Below are 19,747 nucleotides of genomic sequence, written 5' to 3'. Positions count from 1 at the left end.
ACTTGCAATAACTATTTTTTAAAAACAAGAAAATTATCGTACCTCTAAGTTTTTGCACTATATTAATGGTACCCCCAAGTTTTTTCGATCATCAATGATATCCTCGTGTCATTAAGTGTGTTACAACCATAACCTTTTTCTAATTTTTTCCGTCAAATATCGTCCAAAATCGTTAACTTTTTTCTTTTTATTTTATGTTTTATGTTTTAAATTGAAAAAATATGTTGTGTCTTCCTCTGTGTTGTTGTTTATTGTGTCTTCCTCTGTTTTGTGTTTTCTTAACAACTAACAAGTCAAATGGTCTGACCCAATAAAATTTGTTGTGGAGCTTACAGCTTGCTGGAAAAGCTGTTCACTTGTCAATCTCTTTGTTGTGTCTTTGATGCGAGTATGGAGTGGAATGATCCAAGAACCCGCTTAATGCCTTCAAGAGTATTTTGTTGATAGATGAAAAAGTGGACTTGGAAGAACTGGAGCATGAAGAAGTTCTTCAAAGTATGGATGAAGACGAGATTACCATGGCCCGCATTTCGCTTCGAACAATAGCGGGCTTAAGCAATTTTTGGACCATGAAATTATTAAGGGATATTGCAGGAAAATAATTGATAGTCATGATCAACTCCGGGGCTAATAACAATCTTATTTCCTCATAATTAGTACAAGAATTGAAGTTACCTTGCTCCAATTGCCATCAATTTGCGGTAACTTTAGGTACCAGCGAGGAAGTTCGGGGACAAGGTGAATGCAAGGATTTTCTTTGGGATTCAATGGTTGGCTTCTTTGGGACCGGATGTTACTGATTAGAGCAAGCGAATTATGCGTGAAAACGATGGTGTATTAGAGTTCGAACAATGTGTTTCAAACTCCAATATTGCCAAGATCGAATGTATGAAGTTTAGTGACAAACAAATTACGCTATCAATGATATCGATATTTGTAGGAGAAAGTAAAGCAATAAAATGACACAAAGATTTAACGAGATTCACCCAACTAAGGCTACGTCCTCCGATGTGTAGTATCTCTTATATTATCATTCAAAGAACTCTCAAATATGGAGAATTACAATAGAGAAGAGATATAGGCTAGTGTTTGGCTTGGGGTGTATTTTGTGGATGTTGATTATTACAATAAGAACTCTCTATTTATAGGAGAGATCACACTAAGTAACATTAAGTAAATTAAAACTACGAATAAATGATAATAAACATCTTCAAGAACTTGAAGAGTCAAAAACAGCATCTTAGGAGCATCAGAGACATCGCTCGACCAAAGCAGAGACTCGCTCGGTCGAGCAGCCTGGTCGAGCGGACTACAGAAAGTTTCTGGTTGCATTCTGTCTGCTTGCTCGACCCATTCTGAAGCTCGCTCGGTCGAGCGAGCTGGTCGAGCGGCACTTCAGAGGGCTTCTGACAGTATTGCTCGACTTGCAAAGTAGAGCATCTTAAACCTTTGAACTTCTTCATTATGTCCCACAACTCCCATGAATAACTCATACTTCATTACCTCATTAATCCATACTTTAATCATCATCATAAACCACAAATATTAAGACAAAACTTAATACACCCATTCATGACATACTTATGGGATTCCATCCCAAAAGTCACCACATGAATGCACACACCAAATGTGCTCTCAAGTCACACCATTCATAACAATGCATTTTCAGTGGCAAGGTAGGGATATCAAAATTTGTGGGGATCCTTCTCTTATTTGTTCTAAGATGTCAATGAAAGCAATGTTGCGAGCTCTCAAAAATGAAGGAGCAAGGGTCTTGTAAAACTGTGGTCTGATTTTTGAAGATGGAAGGAACAGTAGATGTGCCACATTTCTCGGAGAGTATATTGGGTCAGTTTCAGAAGGTCTTTCAAGAGATGGATCAGTTATCGCTACCACGTAGTCATGACCATGCTATTTGTTTGAAGGATAGGGCAGACCCAGTGAGTGTTCGTCCTAACCGCTACCTGCATTTTCAAAAGACAGGAAATTGAAAGGTTGGTGCAAGATATGCTAAAGGAAGGTACAATTTGGCCTTCAACGAATCCGTTTTCTAGCCTGGTTGGTTTAGTAAAGCAGAATGATGGTTACTGGCATTTTTGCGTCGACTATAGGGCGTTGAACCGAGGAACTGTGGCCGAAAAAACCCAATACCAGTGATTGACGAGTTTCTTGATGAGTTATACGAAGCTACAATTTTTACTAAACTCGACCTTAAGTCGGATCATCATCAAATTCGAATGAAAGCCGAGGATGTCTCTAAAACCCCTTTTCAGACTCACGAGGGTCACAGCGAGTTTCTTGTGATGTCGTTCGGTCTCACAAACGCACCGACCACCTTCCAGTCCCGTATGAATGAGGTATTTGGACCATTCCTATAGAAATTTATTTTAGTTTACTTTGATGACATTCTTATCTACAGCATCAATGAACAAGGTCATACTTCACATGTCGCCACGGTAACACTGCGGGAACATCAATTGATTGTTAATAGGAAGAAATATGCTTTTGGGGTTTATGAAGTGACATATTTGGATCACATTATTATTTCAAAAGGTGTGGTTGTGGATGCAACTAAGACAAACTAGTCCCACGGAATTTGGAACAATTACGGGGTTTCTTGGGCTTGATGGGGTATTCCCGTCGGTTTGTTAGTGGATATGCGCAAATTTCTTGACGGCTCAACTAAAGAAAGATTCCTTCAGCTAGACAAACAAGGCAACAACAGATGCCTGATCAAGGCGAGAAATTTCGTCAAGTAAATTGGGTTCTCTAGTAAGCTCATGTGGCATTAATTATTCTCTACTCTAAGCAGAAGTGAACCAAGATTTCACTCAATCAGATCAAGTCTACTTTGGCAGAAAATGAAGCGGGGGCGATTGGTTTTTCCTTGTTTGATGATAAAATGTTTTTTAAGGGATGTTATGTGCTAACTAAGTCTTCTCCCTTCATTTCGGTACTTTTGAGGGAATATCATGATTCACCTTTGGGTGGGCACACCAGCAAATTAAAGACCTATCTACGTGTAGCGGCTGAATAGTTTTGGGACGAATTGCGAAAACAAATTAGCAATCATGTAAAGGAGTGTTTGGTTTGTCAACAACAAAAGGCCTCCTACCGAACTCCAGCTGGTCTTTTATCCCCCCTTCCTATTCCAACAAAAGTCTGGGAACACATTTCAATGGACTTTGTCGAGGACCTCCCCAAGTCCAACGGATTTGATACTATTGTAGTGGTGGTGGATCGATTCACCAAATACGCTCATTTTATTTGTCTTAAGCATCCTTTCACAACTCTCACAGTGGCATCTCTCTTTGTTCTAAAAATAGTGCGTCTTCATGTTTTCCCTTCCTACATTATTTCTGACTGAGACAAGATTTTTCTAAGTATCTTTTAGCATGAACTTTTCCGTCTACAGGGCACCAAGATGGTACGAAGCATAGCATTCCATCCATAAACGGATGGCCATTTCGTGTTTGAGTTTAATGAGGTTGTTTGTTCATGAATTTAATGTAGAAAATGTTTGAATGCAAACACTAAATTTAATCAATGTTGTTATATATGTATATATTTATGAACTTGATGGTGATGTTGATTCTGTACGTATTATTGTAGAAATGGCTTCATTTCGTGTGACTGTTGTATGTTTTTGGAATGGTTCAATTCGATCAAGTAGTAGCAATGTTAAGTATGTTGGGGGAAGACGTAAACTGTTTGCATGCAACTCAAACATGGATTTGAATGAACTTAAACATTTTATATGCACTAAGATTGGCATTGACACTACAAGAAGTACTGTTAATGTAAGTTTTAAATATAATATGAGTGGAGAATTGTTAGCTCTTCCGGTTGAGGATGAGGAGGCTATAGATGCAATGTGGGAGTATTCAAAATCTACCTCTATTCCTTCTTTAGAGTTATATGTAGAAGAGGTACCCCTAGGGAATCAAGATGTCAATGTTGTAGAAACAAATGTATTCCTGAATGTAACTTCTTCTGCTCCTTCTCCTACGCCCTTCCCTACCCAAGAAACCCAAAATCTCATTATGCCATCTTCCTCTTCTCCTTCTAATGATGATACTTTTAACTTAGAAGATACAAATGAACCTTAGGATGATGTTAATAGTGAGAGTAATGAATTCGTTGAAGCTCCTTTTGAGGACGAAGTGGGTGTTGATGAGGAGGCTCTAGCTAATGACATGACCTTAGGCAACATTCCAACAATCATTGCTCCTACACCTTATGCACTAGTTCCCTCTCTAGATGAACAAGTTGAGGACAACTCTTGGAGGTTTTGGGCATGTGATACAACCTACACCGATGAAGGAGAGTTTCAAAAGGGTATGATGTTTGATAATAAGGATGCCTTGTTGGACGCTGTTAGATTGTATCATATTCGTAGGAACATTGAGTACCGAACTGAGACTTCGAATTAAACTGTGCTCACCTTGAAGTGTAGGAGAGGGTGTGCTTGGAGGCTAAGGGCTAGGAAGAGCTCCTATTCACCTTCATGGGAGATTGTTACATATAAAGGGAAGTATGGGGGTTGTGTATTAAGTACTGAAATTGTGTCAGCTGGACACATTCATTTGACATCTTCCGTGATTAACAATGTTATTAGATATTGTGTTGCTGAAGACCCATCAATTAAGGTCTCTGTGGTGCGACAAATGGTGAAAGACCAATTTGTTATTAGAAACTGTGTTGCTGAAGACCCATCAATTATGGTCTCTACGGTAAGAGATGAAATGCACTTGTAACAAACCTTCCATATATCACTTACCTTGTTCTCATGTTCTTGTCGTTTGTATTAAAAGACACTTATCGTATGAGCGTTTTGTGGACTCCTGCTACACTACCCAAAGCTATGTTAATACATATGAATCCATATTCATGTCGTTTATTGATAAGAGGTCATGGCCTCAATACACCGGTGTTGAGGTGATACACGATCCAGATCACATTCGTGGACTAGGGAGACCTAAGTCAAGGAGAATCACCAACGAGATGGACGAAGGATCAAGGAGACGCAACACTTGTCAACAGTGTGGTAGTGAAGGTCACAACACTAGAACTTGCACGTCAAGGTAAACAATATCTGTGTTTGAGTATAAAAACATAAAGACTATAGAAACAAATAAATAACATAAGTAAACAATTTGAGTATTTCTTAAGTCTTTTTACGTATAATCATAACTACAACTAAGTTATTGTTCAACTACAGTAGAGATGGATCCAGCAGCTCCAGGCCCTCGCGACCCTAATGTGCTGAGGATGCAGGCGGATCACAGGAGCAGTGTACTATGGGATGTCCAGGTTAGTCAACTTTAGTATTTTGTATGTATATGCCTTAATACTTTAACTTTATGCTAACATAATCTTTGCCTTCAGGTGTCCGACACAGAGACCATATACACCAGGCATCCCGACTCTGCTCCATGGGAGATTGACGCATGGATCATCTCGTATATTCAACGAACGAGGTTGTACGACTTTCTCCTCATAGCTTATGGGAGAGTCAATTGGGCACTAGTCACGGCTTTAGTCGAGCGGTGGCGCTAAGAAACACATACCTTCCACCTACCTCTAGGTGAAGCTACTGTCACTTTACATGACGTAGCTGTGCTTACACGGCTTCCCATCGAGGGACATGCCGTCTGTATCGTTGGACACCAGCTCGAAAGTTGGCAAGATATAGTGCATAGGGTATTAGGAGTCCAACCTCCCCCAAAGGTAGCCAAAAGGAGTGGGTTGCGCGTAACATGGCTTGCGCAGAACTTCTCGCACCTCCCTGAAGGTACTGATGAGGCTACCATAAGGCATATCTCTTATATCTGATTGGTGCTGTCTTGTTCTCCGACAAGACTGGCAACAGGTTACAGCTTTTGTACTTGACGTTGCTTGATGCGCCATAGGAGGTCATCTTCGGTTACAGCTGGGGTTCCGCAGCCCTAGCTTATCTGTACAAGAGACTGTGTGACGCTTCACGGAAGAACGTGAAGAAGATCGTCGGGCCCCTGATTATTCTCCAGGTAATACTAACTTTACATGTTAACGCTTTGTTTCTTAATTTGTTCTTATGTTTCGTTTACTTACTTATATCTGTAATTCATAACTTTGGGCGTGGGAGCACATTCTCATTGGGCAACCGATGAGGACTATGGGATGTGGTGCATTTGCGCCACCAATTCTTCTACCCCCACATGTGCCGTATGAATCGCGGTGGTCCTTTGATAGACGTACAAGGACCCACACAGGATCTGGCATGGGGTTCTACCGCAATCAATTCGATCTACTTCGAGCTGACCAGGTAAAGACTTCACTTACTACTCTTGTAACTATCACATTACGTAATTTATTAATTACATTTTCACGTGTAGTTTCGATGGGACCCTTACCCCGCTGAGGCATACGCTGCATTGCCTCAGCACTCAGGGATATTGTCAGGGGCGTGGAGAGCCTCTGTACCTTTGATATGCTTTGACATAGTCGAAGTGCATCTCCCTGAGCGCGTACCTGCCCCAATTTGGGATGGTACAGGGCATCCCGCCGCCTTGTGACACAGTGGCGAATGTCCATCACAACTCACGCAAGGGTCGGGAGCCCAAGAACTTGTTGGAGATCAACTGGCGCCATATAGCTCGTTGGGATCACAGGCTAGAACTGCTGGCCCAAGGTGCGTCGATCAAGGCTGTAGGCGCACCTACTTCGGTGGATTACATGTCGTGGTCCTCTCCATCACTCGTCGATGGATGACACCACGAGGTATCATCGCGGCCGCCCAGTACGCTCCCGCAGCACCGACGATGACACAATTTGTAAGTATTCTTCAACGTTGATTATTATCCATAGAACTTTCATGTTATACATTTCATTAATACTTCAGGCTTAATGCAGGCACAGAGCATTGCAGCTATCATCAGCTCCACCCAGGAGGATCCTGTACGGGAGATTGCCCAAGGCATACTCCTAGGGACACAGTTTCAGCACTTCATTCCAGAAGTCGTTGTGCCTGACACCACTATGGACGAGTAGGGGTCATCTCCTCATCATGTCGACGTTCATCTAGAGGAGGTGGACTTAACGTGCCCCGACTATGGTGTCGGGTCCTCACAGGGTGCTGGATCATCTCAGTATCAATCACCTCCCCTACCCGAACGTCATGCGACAGCCTCTTACTATCGTAGGAGGCTTCGTAAACTGTCACGGTTAGACAGGGTACAGGAGGAGGATTAGCATTAGTATACTGTTTGTATATATTGAACATTAGTAACATTTTGTGTATATTGAACATTTGTACATATTGTGTATAATTTGTAATATATATGTAGATGTATATATTTTTATCGTATTATCACATTTTTATTATGAATGAAATGATGTTAATTATTCAAAGTTTTTGGCGATGAATCATTCCGCCAAGAATTAAGTATGAATTTAATCAAAATCAAATAGACAATCATATTCAAATAGGGGAAATGCTCTCGAAAATTCAACACAATTTCATTGATGTTCAACGAATCCATATCAAATTACATAGTTTATTCGTTAAGTTAAATCACCGCCGCCAACTAAGATTGCTTCTTCAACTTTCTCATAATCCTTTCAATCTCTTCTTTCCTATGTCCATATCATCTATTTGTCTCTTGAGATTAAATACCTTATCTTAAAGCTCTTGTTTTTCTTTTTCAAGCCATTTGGTACCTTTCGAAGCAACCCACCTAAAGTACGTGCATCCGAATCCTTCATCCAAGTAGAAAGGACAAGCAACAAATCACGACCAGGATCGACGTCGCTCCAATCTGTATTAATTTCAACTTCATAACCACAATCACAAAGCTCTTCAATAGAATGCTCCTGTGACATCTACGGAACACATATGATATAGTAATACAAGTAAACATTCAAAAATAATATTAACATTTATAAATTGAGAATAATACTAACATAATACTTTATGTTACCTTCAATATCGACTAACTAGAACAAGAATGATGGACTTTGGATATAATGAAGTAGGGAAATGATGGAGTTATTTATAGAACATAATAACAACGGTTATTTTCAACTTCATAACAACTATTTTTCAATTTTACAACAGCTAGTTTAAATCATACAAAAAAGTCAAAATTTTAGTCAAGCCTGAAGTCGCTGTTAGTCACAGCGACATTAAGGTTTGACCAGTCAACCTTTAAGTCGCTGTTACTAACATCGACTTCAGGCTTGACTAAAATTTTGACCATTTCTTTTAATTCGCTGTTAGTAAAAGCGAGAATACACCAAGCCTAGCTTTAGAGCCAAGAACGCTTATTTTGGGAATAAAGTTTGGCCAAAGCTTGTTTTTTGAATAAAATTGTTAAAAAATCTTATTTTTTTAAAATTTCCAGATATGGTCAAGTTGGTTTCATTGGGCAGAATTTTGCTACAACACTTCCCCGCACTCCTCAATTCTCATGTCCCCTTTTCCAAGCCTTGTGCGACATACCACAACCCCACTTGATTCGCTTTGTCAATACAATGACAACAGTTGGCAGTCTCATGCATCTATTACAAGAACAGGATTTAATGTTGAATGAAATCCAATTTAATTGGGTAAAGTCATGGCAAGCTATGAAACATTATGCCGATCGTGAAAGTTGGGAAGTGGTTTTTCAAGTGGGAGATTATGCATTCCACAAGCTACAAGCATATCGACAAAAATCTCTGGCAATGCGTATCAATGAGAAGTTGGCCCTCGCTACTATGGTCCTTACAAAGTTTTACAAAAAAATCAGAAAGGTTGCATACAAATTGGAGCTTCCACAGCATGCTCTTATTCATCCAATATTTCATGTTTCCCAACTTAAACCAGTCAACACGGCTCATGAACTGACAGATCTGGCCCCCCAGACAGCTGACTTGGTCTTCAACGTGCAACCAGAGGATATAGTAGTTGTCCAGCTGTATAAGACCCCGGAGTGTGAAGTGCTTGTTCCTTGGCAGGGTCTCCCTTCATCCAAAGCCAGTTGGGAGCATTATGCGACACTAAAGGAAAACATCTCCAAAGGAAGATGGAGAAGGTTGTAGAAGTTTCCATGGTCTAAACTAAGAGCAACAAGTCGCCTAATGCTTTGAGTGAGACACTCAAAAAAAAAAAAGACAAATTTAGGCAGTTGATGTCATACATAATGGGTTATGGTGCCTTGAGTTAAAGGATAGTGTTAGGAATAAAGACAATTGCGTCACTTCAAGTCACTTCCCTAGCCCGAGGCAATACTACATGAATAGAGAAAGGAAATCAAGCAAGTGAACCGAGCTCTAAACAAAATGAAATTTGATGAACCATTCCATTTCCTTGCATAATTACCTCATTCCAACACCCAAACTATAAAAACGAACAATTGAGAACAAGACACGAGTTACAAAACATATGATTCAACTTCAAAATCACTCAAATGTCACAATAATCTACACCAATAAACATATTTGAGCCAAAAACCAAGTCTTTAGAGAAAACAAATAACGAGCATTTCAAATACGATGGGCGAATGGACAAAATGATCAAACATATACTAAACACTAAGGAAAAAATTCTCAAAAATAAAAAGTTTATTAAGGACCAACTTCTCAACAATAAAAGTCTACTAAGGAACAATTTCAAGCATATGATTTTTCAACAACATATATAATTACATATAAAACACAAGCTACATGGTTCCTAACTTGACGAAGCTTCACCATCTCACAAAATCTGCACATTGTCTTCGCAAACTATCCCCAAGGCGCGTTAATGTGCGTGAAACATTACCAACGATTTGTATGTCATCCCAATTTTACAAGGGATGAAGCTCATATACACTCTGTGCCGAGCATCCCAACAACAAAGGGTCACACGCTTCCTTATTTTTAAGCAAGCATTGATGCTTTACTAGCTCCAAGATCCTTGACCATTTCAACTTGCATGGTTTTTATCGAAAGTTCATCTATCTTTCTTTTAAGCTCCTTTTTAGTAGTCTCAAGTTCAAAAATGACCTTCCACATGGAACGACGATGCTTCTTAATGACCTCTTGCAATTTTTCCTTTTCACCCTCAAGTTCACTTTTAAGTTTTTGAATCTCAACATCATATTCCTTCCAAACATCTAGATAAGTTATGCTTTCTTGTAATTTATCAATCTTACTAAAAATCTGCTCACGCGGTTCATTAGTCATAGCAAGGTATTCCATAAGATTCCTATTTACGGCATTTAAAACCATTCCAGAGGTGAGGTTAGTTGCACAAAATGAAGGTTTGCTTTCCACAATAGACTTCACAAACGATGAGTCAAGAGCTCCGAAATTGGAAACATCTCTGATTTGCAAAGTGTCTTGATTGTCTTCATTTAACGCCTTCATCTCAATCTTCGTATCCACTTCACACTCCCTACAATAAATGGACATAAGCAATTCCATGAATGTTTCACCACCTTATGGGCTATGGTTGTCTCAATGCACATACCTTGGTGAGAAAGACGGCTTCATAGACATCAAGGCTTTTGCTCCTTGTCTAAGATAAGTAGAACTTTCTCTATTTAGCACATAGGGAATTCTTAGTGGATCAATTCCCAACTCGAAAAGGCCAATACCCATTTCTGCAGAATTAAAAACTATAAGCTAATACGAATACTTGAAGCAATTCTTGAAGACCAAAGAACAAAAGGCGTAATACAAAGACTAAGTTGGGTTAATAAGGCATAAACACCTTCATTTTGAGACATAATTCATATGTGATCTATCAATAACTTCCATTATTAAGTGTCACTACCCAAGACACAATCAAATGAGCTTCAAGGAACAAGTCTTATCTTATTGTTGAAGCTCAATTCTTCAACAAGTGCATTTCGAAACAAGTTCCAATAAGAAATGCATGCCTTAACCGCTCCAATTAAATCCTTGAACTCACCTCATTGAGATTTAGGTGTACAATCCATAGTGAATTGTTCCATACATCCAATAGAAGTTTCATTGATTTGGGATCAAATTCAAATCACTATTTTAGAATCCCAAATATCCTAAAATATCCAAAAACGTGAAAAATTATAAAATATTTACAAAAAATAGATATCATAAAAGATTTAGAATAAAATGTAAATAGTTTGAATTTTAAATTCCAAAATAAGAACTCTTCAAAAAAGTAGATAACTAAAAATATACAATCATTGGGCTTGTTTCTAAAAAAAAACATTATAAGGATTATTTTAGAGATAAAAGAAGATAGATCAAATACTTTGATGCTCTAATATAAAAAATAATAAAATAATAATATAAAAAAAACTTGAAAATGATTGAAATTCCAAATTTTTCTGCCTCATTTTTGGAACGAAAATATGTCAACTCAAAATTTTTGGATCGTAATGGATAATCAAATAATGTTGCATCCATGGGCTGAAAAAAAAAACTCCTTTTTTAAGTCCAAGAAGAGGTGTAGTAAAAAATGATAGGTAAAAGACCTGTGTTAATTCGTAAATGGGATGATTAGTTTGACTTTAAACATGACATTTCGCGTGTTGTCCCAGTTTGGGTGAGGCTTTTGAACCTACCAACTAAATTTTCGGGAGTTAAGTCTCTGGTAGCATTGGTAGTTTGCTTGGTGTGCCCATATCTGCTGATGAATGCACTGCTAGAAAAATTAGGGTTTCTTATGCACGTATTTTGGTGGAGGTTGATGTGTCGAAACCCTTGCCAAAATCTATCATGGTTAAGGATGAGAATGGGAAGGTTTATGACCAAGCTTTTTTCATAGAATGGATTTCACATTTCTGCCAAAAGTGTCAAACCCTTGGTCATATGCATGATGAGGGGCAATTGACTGAGCAAGGAGGGCATTGGAATAATAGAAGGAAACAGACTGCGGTGAGACCTATTATTGTTGAGAAACCAAGGGCTTCTGAGGGGGCTTAGGGTCAGCAACAGGTTGAGTCTTCCAGTGCAGAGGATGGAGAGTGGATTAAAGTTACGGGTAGGAAGCATAATCGAAATGTTGGTCAGTCTTAGGCAGAACAGTGTGGAGGTTCAGGCTAAAGCACATGATGTTGTACCTACTCCAAATGGTGTTGGGATACCTCTAAATCCCATTCTTGAAGAATAATTTTCTCTTCCTGGAGCACTAGAGGGCTTTGTGAGCCCTATAAAGCTAGGAGCACTGGCAAATAGCTTAAATTGAATAATGTGAGTTTGGTTGGTTTATTGGAAACTAGAGTTAAGCATCAGGGTATTGATGAGGTCACTGCTTCGATTTCTAGCTCTTGAAAATGGGTTCATAATGGGCAGTTTCATAACAGGGTTCGTATCCTCATTGGGTGGGATCCTAGTTTGCTTGATGTGATTGGAACTCTTTGTCACCTTCAGTCTATGCTTTGTAAGGTGATTGTGAGGCATAGTAGGGAGGTTTTTTCGTTCTCTATGGTGTATGGTCTTAATAGTATAGCTGGTAAGAAGGATTTGTGGCATGAGTTGATTTATATTAGTGGGTCTATGGTGAAGCCTTGGTGTATTATGAGGGACTTTAATGTTGTGTATGATATCTCACATAGGATTAACGGTAGGCCTGTTTCTGCTTATGAGATGAGAGATTTTTTGCAGGTTATTGAAGATGCTCAGTTGATCCCTACTCATTCTGTGGGACATTGGTATTCTTGACACAATAAAACTCAATGGAAGGATAGGATATGCTCTAGGATTGATCATGCTTTTGTGAATGATCAGTGGATGGATAAGTTTGACCAAGACGTGGTTCATTACCTGAATCATGGTGTGCTTGACCATACTCCTTTGATCTGTCAGTTAAGGCCTAAGGAGAGTGGTAAAGGAAGGGCTTTTCATTTCCTCAACTATTTGGCAGCTCATAAAGACTTCATGGAGATTGTTCAAGGTGTTTGGCAGATTGTTCATTCGGGGGATGTTATGGAAAAGGTGTGGCACATGTTGAAGGGTGTTAAGCAGAAGTTAAAACAACTTTATGTTCAACAATTTTCTCTTTATTCCCTTGTTAAAATCACTGTTATCACCCTTGTCCCCAAAGTTGCTAATGCTTGTCAGGTGAAGGACTTTAGACGTATCTCTTGTTCTGTCGTCTATAAAATTAATGCCAAGATTCATACTGCTCGTTTGCAAAAGGTGGTGAGTTATATTGTGAGCTTAGCTCAGTCTGGGTTCATTCTTGGGAGGCAAATTATGGATAATGTTTTGCTTGCTACAGATCTCATTAAGGGGTATAATTGGTCTCATATCAGTCTGAGATGCATGATTAAGTTGGATATGGCACAGGCCTATGACTCGATTGAGTGGTCTTTTTTGGAGAGTGTTCTCAAGGAGCTTGGTTTCCCTTATCGGTTTATTCAGTGGATTATGAGGTGCATTTCTTCATTTTCTTACTGTTCTGATTAATGGCTTTCCGTCTAAGCCTTTTCCTACTAAGGGCCTCAGGCAAGGTGATCCAATGTCCCCCTTCCTTTTTGCTATTGCCATGGAGTATTTTTCTGGGGTTCTTCAACAGAAGAAGGGTGGGGATATCAAATTTCATCCGTAATGTAAGAAAGTGGGGATTATGGAACTGTTATTTGCTAATGATTTGCTTATTTTTACTAAGCCTGATGTCTGTTCTATGCTCAATCTCATGGAGATGATTGATATTTTGCTTGTGTTTCTGGGTTGAAGATCAATAGTAGTAAGAGTGCTATTTACATTGTTGGTATTCAGGAGAAGGAGGAAGTTAGGGTTTTGCATACTATTAGAGTTCCACAAAGTGAGCTCCCTTTTAGATATCTGGGTTTCCCTCTTTCTCCTTGGAGGATTAGTATTTAGGATTATCAGCCGATAGGGGACAAGATCAAGATTCAACACTGGACCAGTAGGGAGCTCTAAATGGCTAAGAGGGTTCTATTGGTGAACAGTACTATCCAGGGTATTCATGCTTACTGCGCTCAGGTGTTCTTGCTTCCTAGGTCAGTTATTCATATGATTGAGTAAGTTTGTAATGATTTTATTTAGTCTCTAGATGTTCAGAAGCAGTCTAAACCCAGAATTTCTTGGGCTTATGCTTGTCTCCCTAAATCTCTTAGGGACCTAAATATGTGTAAGCTTCAGATTTAGAATGACGTTGCTCTCCTTAAGAGTTGGTGGGCTTTAGCCTCAAAGAAAGACAGATTATGGATTAAATGGGTGAATGCTTACTACATTAAGAAAGTTGACATTATGCAGATTGGAGTCCCTAGTACAACGTCTTGGATGTTGGCTAGAATTATTGATAGCAGGAATCTTGTGAGTGATAGGAACCAGCTGAGTAGTTTGTGTGTTAACGGGGACTTCAACATCAAAAAAGCCTATTTTGAGAGGATTGCTTCTGAGCCAAAGCCTCCACGGCGGGCGTTATGGTGTAATAATAAGGCTTCTCCTAGAAGAGTTGTATGCATATGGCAAATTCTTCAAGATAGGCTCCCCACTAAGGCTCGACTTATTCAGTGGGGCATTATCAGTGATGCTCTTTGTGTCTTTTGTCAGCATGGGATTGAGGATAGAGATCACCTTTTCAATGATTGTGAGTTCATTCAGAAGGTGCACCACTTCACTTTTCTTTTCTTACAGTTCCCTTGGGCTTCTTCTTTTGATATGGCTATGAAGAGTATGAACAAGGCGTGTAGGAAGAGAACTAGTAAATCTATTATCTCTTCTATGATTTGGACTGAGACTCTCTACCAGGTGTGGTTGCAGCGAAATGCCGAGGTGTTTGGGGGAAATATTATGTCTCCTAGTCAAAGTTGCTAATACTATCATTTTTTATGTTGCTACTAGGCTAGATGATGCTAACAGAAATAGCCTCCTTTTGTAGTTGGAGCTTTTTTCTGGTTTTGCTTGTTTGTTTTGGCTGGTTTTGTTTGTTGGTTTTTTGGCTTTCTAGTTTGGTGTTGCTTCCCTTGTATGTTTAGGGAAGTGTTCCTTTTATAGCGTAGGTTATAAAAGGTTTTTTTTTGAGTTAATATACTCCTCTAAATTGCCAACACAAAAAAAATGGAGGCACTTGTAGCCTAGGTGCCAAAATCAAAAAAAAAATCCAAAAAGATTACATGTTTTAGTGTGCACTTTTCCCCAAATCTCAATGAGGCACACCTCGAGTCATGATGAAAAGGTATGAAAATGATCATGAGATTATAAACTACTGTTATCTTAGTAACATTCTTAGGATAGATTCCAAGCTTCTTGAATGCTTTATACTAATCTTTCGGCATTTATATAACTCAATATTTAATATCTTCAATAAATAATCCCTCTATCCCACAAAAAAGAAGATTTTGTTATAGACCTTTGCGGTTTTTATTTAAAGGCCATAGTTTGTTTTAGTATCTTCAAAACAAATGGGACTCCCTCTTGAAACTTGCTTTTTATTCCTTCATAACCTATGCAGTTTTGTTTAGAGGCCTTGGGTTGTTTTTATAAGCTAAAAGTAGAGATTTTAGTACGCGATAAGCAATTCAGGTGGGTTTGACGAAAACACAATCAATGATAATGTCGATAAAAGAATTGAAAAGAGTGATGATGGTCTTCTAGGTCTAGAGGTGGTCCATGCAATCTCGTTAAGTATTATGAAGGAAGTAGAACAATGTGATGCAGGTGGGTAGTGCACCAAAGGGAAGCCACTCAAATCATGATACCTTTGAAGAAATTTCAAGACTCCAGAAATTCAAGTTGATAAGAATGATAACAAATGACGGTAGCAACAATGTAAGCCATATATTTACCCACTTTTAAATCAAATCAATTATCAAATCACAATGTATAGTATACTTAGAGACCCATACGTCATGCTTAACCCAATGTTTAAACCAAATGTTTCCAAACGCAATGAGGCATGACCCAATTTTCACAATCAAGTTTATTTTAACCTTTGGGTTTGCCCTTATTTCCCAAATCAAAACCTTTCAGATCACATCTAAACTCAACCCAACTTCTAAGGAAAAACAATGTAAGAAGAGAACTAATTTCACAAAGGGTGTCTAAGGGAGGATACGAATTCGTTTGAGGGAATTTGAAAGCAAGTAGGTCATGGAGCGATGTGGATTGATTACCTTACTAAAGAATTGAAACGATTTCCATTCAGACCTCAACTAAGAAAGATTGATAAGTGTTTTGCTGTAATAGCCAACAATCTAGTTTATCTCCATGCTACTTCAACTAAGAAGGGTAACAAGTATTTAGTTGAGATAACCAACAATGTAGTAGACAAGTGACATACAAGGAGCCTCACAAAAATGTGTGGGAAATACACATGTGCATCATGATGACTCATGTCAAAGATAGCCACTTGTCTCACATGTTCTGCCATAAAGGGCCAGGAACAGTAAGGGTTATATGTCCAGCTCAAGTTCATCAAACAATAACACGTGAACATCTATATATCAATAAAATTTGTTACATTCAGCCATAAGTTCAATAAAATTTGTTCGAGACACAAGTTCAAATAAAATAAGTTCAGATTTATATAAAAAAACATCTATAGAAAGAGCTCATATCAACTATAATATCATATTAGTAAACGTTTAGTCAAAAATGTTTAGCAAAGTAAATGTGAACTACACATAACCTTCGAGAATAGTCTGTCCAATATTTACCAAATAAAATCACACAATGCTATCAATAAAAAAATGGATAGCAAGAATATATATAAATAAGCAGTAGTAGTAGAAATAACCTTGATCATCATTCAATCTGAGATCACTGCGACATGTACCGATCATACTCTTCGATACTGCACATCCTTGAGTAGCAGCCACCGCACATAATCCATTCATCACAAAAGGTATTTCTAAATATTTATGAGCTTGGCTTGTTTCATTAACCGTCTTTCTAGACATTAGAACTTCTTGACCATCAATAGTTTGACCACTCTCTTCATCCCCTAAATCCAAAATTTAAACCATATGAGGAAGAGCAAGAATCTTTACTGAAATGGATAAAAGTAAATTATCACGGTTTACCTATTGCCGATACACTTGAAATGGTGAGCTTAGAGGCAAGAGCATTCTTACTTGAGGAACAAGATATCCTACGCCTTTTAGTCCTAGGTCTCTTGCATTCACACCCTATTAAAGGTAAAATGTTACAATTCATAGGGTGACCCACAAATATTGAACCAGTCATTGAAGTGTCTTCAGCAATTTGGGAATCCAATGCATGAATAGTGATCTCCCCTGATCGGCTTGTTAGTAAAACTAGTCCACTCATGATTTCTTTAGGATTTTCCATAAAAGGAGAAACTAATGAATCAGGTTGCTTTGTCAACGAATGACTCATGATTATGGAGGAAGTTCCAGCTTGATATTTATCGCTAAATTCCTTTCTTTTTGAGCTTATATAGGCCATAGAAGGTGGCAAAATGCATAGTGGTTCAACCTCTTCTATGATGGAAACTATTGCTTTCTCATCTGAAGCCACAAAATATCAAATTAGATTTGTATGCATAATCATCCACTAACTAACATAAACATTAGTATAGTGGTCATTAGCATAATTTTCTCCTTACTAAAGCTAGTTTTGTGCATAAATGAAACTAATTCCAGGGAAAAGAAATTACTATGATAATCTTCCACATCACCACGAAAATTTTTATCTTCAAATGCGATAGGTGGAGAGCAATACTCGCAAAACCAATCAAATGTATCATCAATGCTTCCTGGTGCTATCCCCAAACAGTATCTAAAAATTGCAAAGAAGAATGAACAATAAGGAAAATTTTGAAGTAATCAAGTTCCATGACATCTTACTCAAAAACATTAACTAATAACCAACTCAATTTAGTTCCTTCCCTACTCCTTTATAATGTTAAGATTACACATCTAATCCTGCAAAATTAATTGTCCTTTGTGCAATGTTTAGTGTCATCTCTAAATAAGAGTTTTTTATTACAAGAAATCAAAGAAGATTTGTTCTTTCAAACCCCATTAAAAATAGGAAGAGAGCAACCATGACTCACTGATGTACAAAACTATCTAAACATTCTGGGCAGCACATTAAAGCATCTTCGAAGCCCCTATGTCCACAAATGTAGCAAACTTTCTGCTGCTGAAAAGAAATCAAACATTAAAATTTCTATCCTATCAAAATATTATATAGGTGGAGATTATTATTAACAACACTTTTATGAGCCTTAGGCTCATATTCATAGATAGAGGATACAAATAATAGTAATTTCAACTAAGACTATTCACTTATATAACAGAAAAGGCCTTTCTTCCAAGTGAAAAGTTATGGCACTCTAAAGTTCGCTACGACTTTTCTCGAAGTAAAATAAGCCTCAAAATCAATTTATGGAGAATTAGTTGACATTTCCTCAAAAATTTAAGGCACCCAATATAATCCCTTCATTCATTTTGAAGTTTTTATTCTTGCACTATTTATCAATCACTCTTTATTTGTATTTTATTTTTAATCTATAATCTAAAAATAGTGAGTTCTTGTTTATTTTATCTCAATGTAAATTTATCAAAATCAAATTTCTTAATTTTACTTATGCATACTTAGAAGAATAATTTATGAATTACAACCTTAAAGTTTTGCACTTTTACGAATTACAGCCTCAATGTTTAATTTTTGCGAATTACAGCCACCAAAGCATCAAAGTTTACAAGTTCAGGCTAAAAACACAAGCTCCAACCACTTAACCTAAAATTCCGACCAACAAAATGGTCGGAATTTTGTGTTTGGGCCTGAACCTGCAAACTTTGATGGCTGCAATTCGCAAAAACTAAACATTGAGGCTATAATTCACAAAAGTAATAAACTAAAGGTTGTAATTCACAAATTATTCATAATATTAAAGATTAAATTAGTGCATTGGATAACATGCTGAACCAAATGGTACACTTTAAAGAAATGAATGGAGTATGATTTTGCTTTCAATACGCACACATGTACATCTAGCAAAGCTTGGACAAACAAAGTACACAAAGCTAAAATGAAATATACTAATCAAAATTTCTCAAAATGTAATTTTAAAATGAAAAACTTAACATTAAATCATATTACCTGAATCCTATGTGGAAGTTGCATGGTTTTGTTTCTTTCCTCTGGTCCACGATTCCCCATCATCACCTAATTACCTCTAAAAAAACCCAAAAAAAAACTATATATGTAATAACTACACTAGAAAAGAAAAAGAACCAAAAACAGTAGGGAAAAAACATACTCAAGATGTTTGTCAGCATTAATGACGATCAAGTAGATTACGATTCGGATAAATTTCTTCAAAGCTGAAAAAAAGAAAGATCAATATGAAGTAGAATAATAAGCCGAAGAACTTATCAACTACACGAGGGAATGACAATGGGTTCCTTCCCGTAATAAGTCAGGCGTACATGTACTTTTTTGCGACTTAAATTGTACAACTCATATAAAGGAAGAGGAGAGCAATAGGTTAGTGACAAACAACTCGGTAAAACTTAGTCACATCCCATGATCACGAACCAAAAATCAATTCTCGTGGGGGCATCTCCTACTCAACGACGCGTTGCACATTTTATGCGCAAGTGTATTGAAAAGTATGCAAAGGTTGTTAGGTTGTCATCTAGAAGCGACACGCCACATTGTTGAGTGGGTGATAAATGAGTAAGAGCGGTTACTTATATTAGTTAGTAGTCTAGAAACGACGCGCCACATGGCCTAAGTGTGGTGTCAAATGAGAAAGGACACATTAGGTTAAGCATTGGAGGTCACGGAGAACCAAAAGTCTTAGATTAAGAGT

General features: G+C 37.9%; 1 protein-coding gene across 3 annotated transcripts in view; it reads right to left on the bottom strand.

Annotated features, from left to right (window-relative positions):
- Positions 1-9,567: 9,567 nt before the first annotated feature.
- LOC130802861 (uncharacterized) overlaps positions 9,568-19,747 on the bottom strand; it is a 16,685-nt gene continuing 6,505 nt past the window's right edge. Inside the window, exons 2-9 of one of the 3 annotated variants that reach the window (XM_057666962.1) lie at positions 19,193-19,256; positions 19,033-19,108; positions 17,981-18,069; positions 17,582-17,703; positions 16,986-17,432; positions 16,700-16,906; positions 10,475-10,607; positions 9,568-10,399 (exon numbers count right to left, since the gene is read on the bottom strand). In XM_057666962.1, the coding sequence (XP_057522945.1) occupies positions 9,883-10,399; positions 10,475-10,607; positions 16,700-16,906; positions 16,986-17,432; positions 17,582-17,703; positions 17,981-18,069; positions 19,033-19,095 (1,578 nt within the window). In that variant the 5' untranslated portion in view covers positions 19,096-19,108; positions 19,193-19,256 and the 3' untranslated portion in view covers positions 9,568-9,882. The remainder of the gene's footprint in view (positions 10,400-10,474; positions 10,608-16,699; positions 16,907-16,985; positions 17,433-17,581; positions 17,704-17,980; positions 18,070-19,032; positions 19,109-19,192; positions 19,257-19,747) is intronic. The other 2 variants (XM_057666964.1, XM_057666963.1) reach the window with 2 other exon arrangements.

This window comes from Amaranthus tricolor, chromosome 16 (assembly GCF_026212465.1).
Source record: "Amaranthus tricolor cultivar Red isolate AtriRed21 chromosome 16, ASM2621246v1, whole genome shotgun sequence".
Taxonomy (NCBI): Eukaryota; Viridiplantae; Streptophyta; class Magnoliopsida; order Caryophyllales; family Amaranthaceae; genus Amaranthus; species Amaranthus tricolor.
This window is presented reverse-complemented; position numbering and strand designations above follow the sequence as displayed.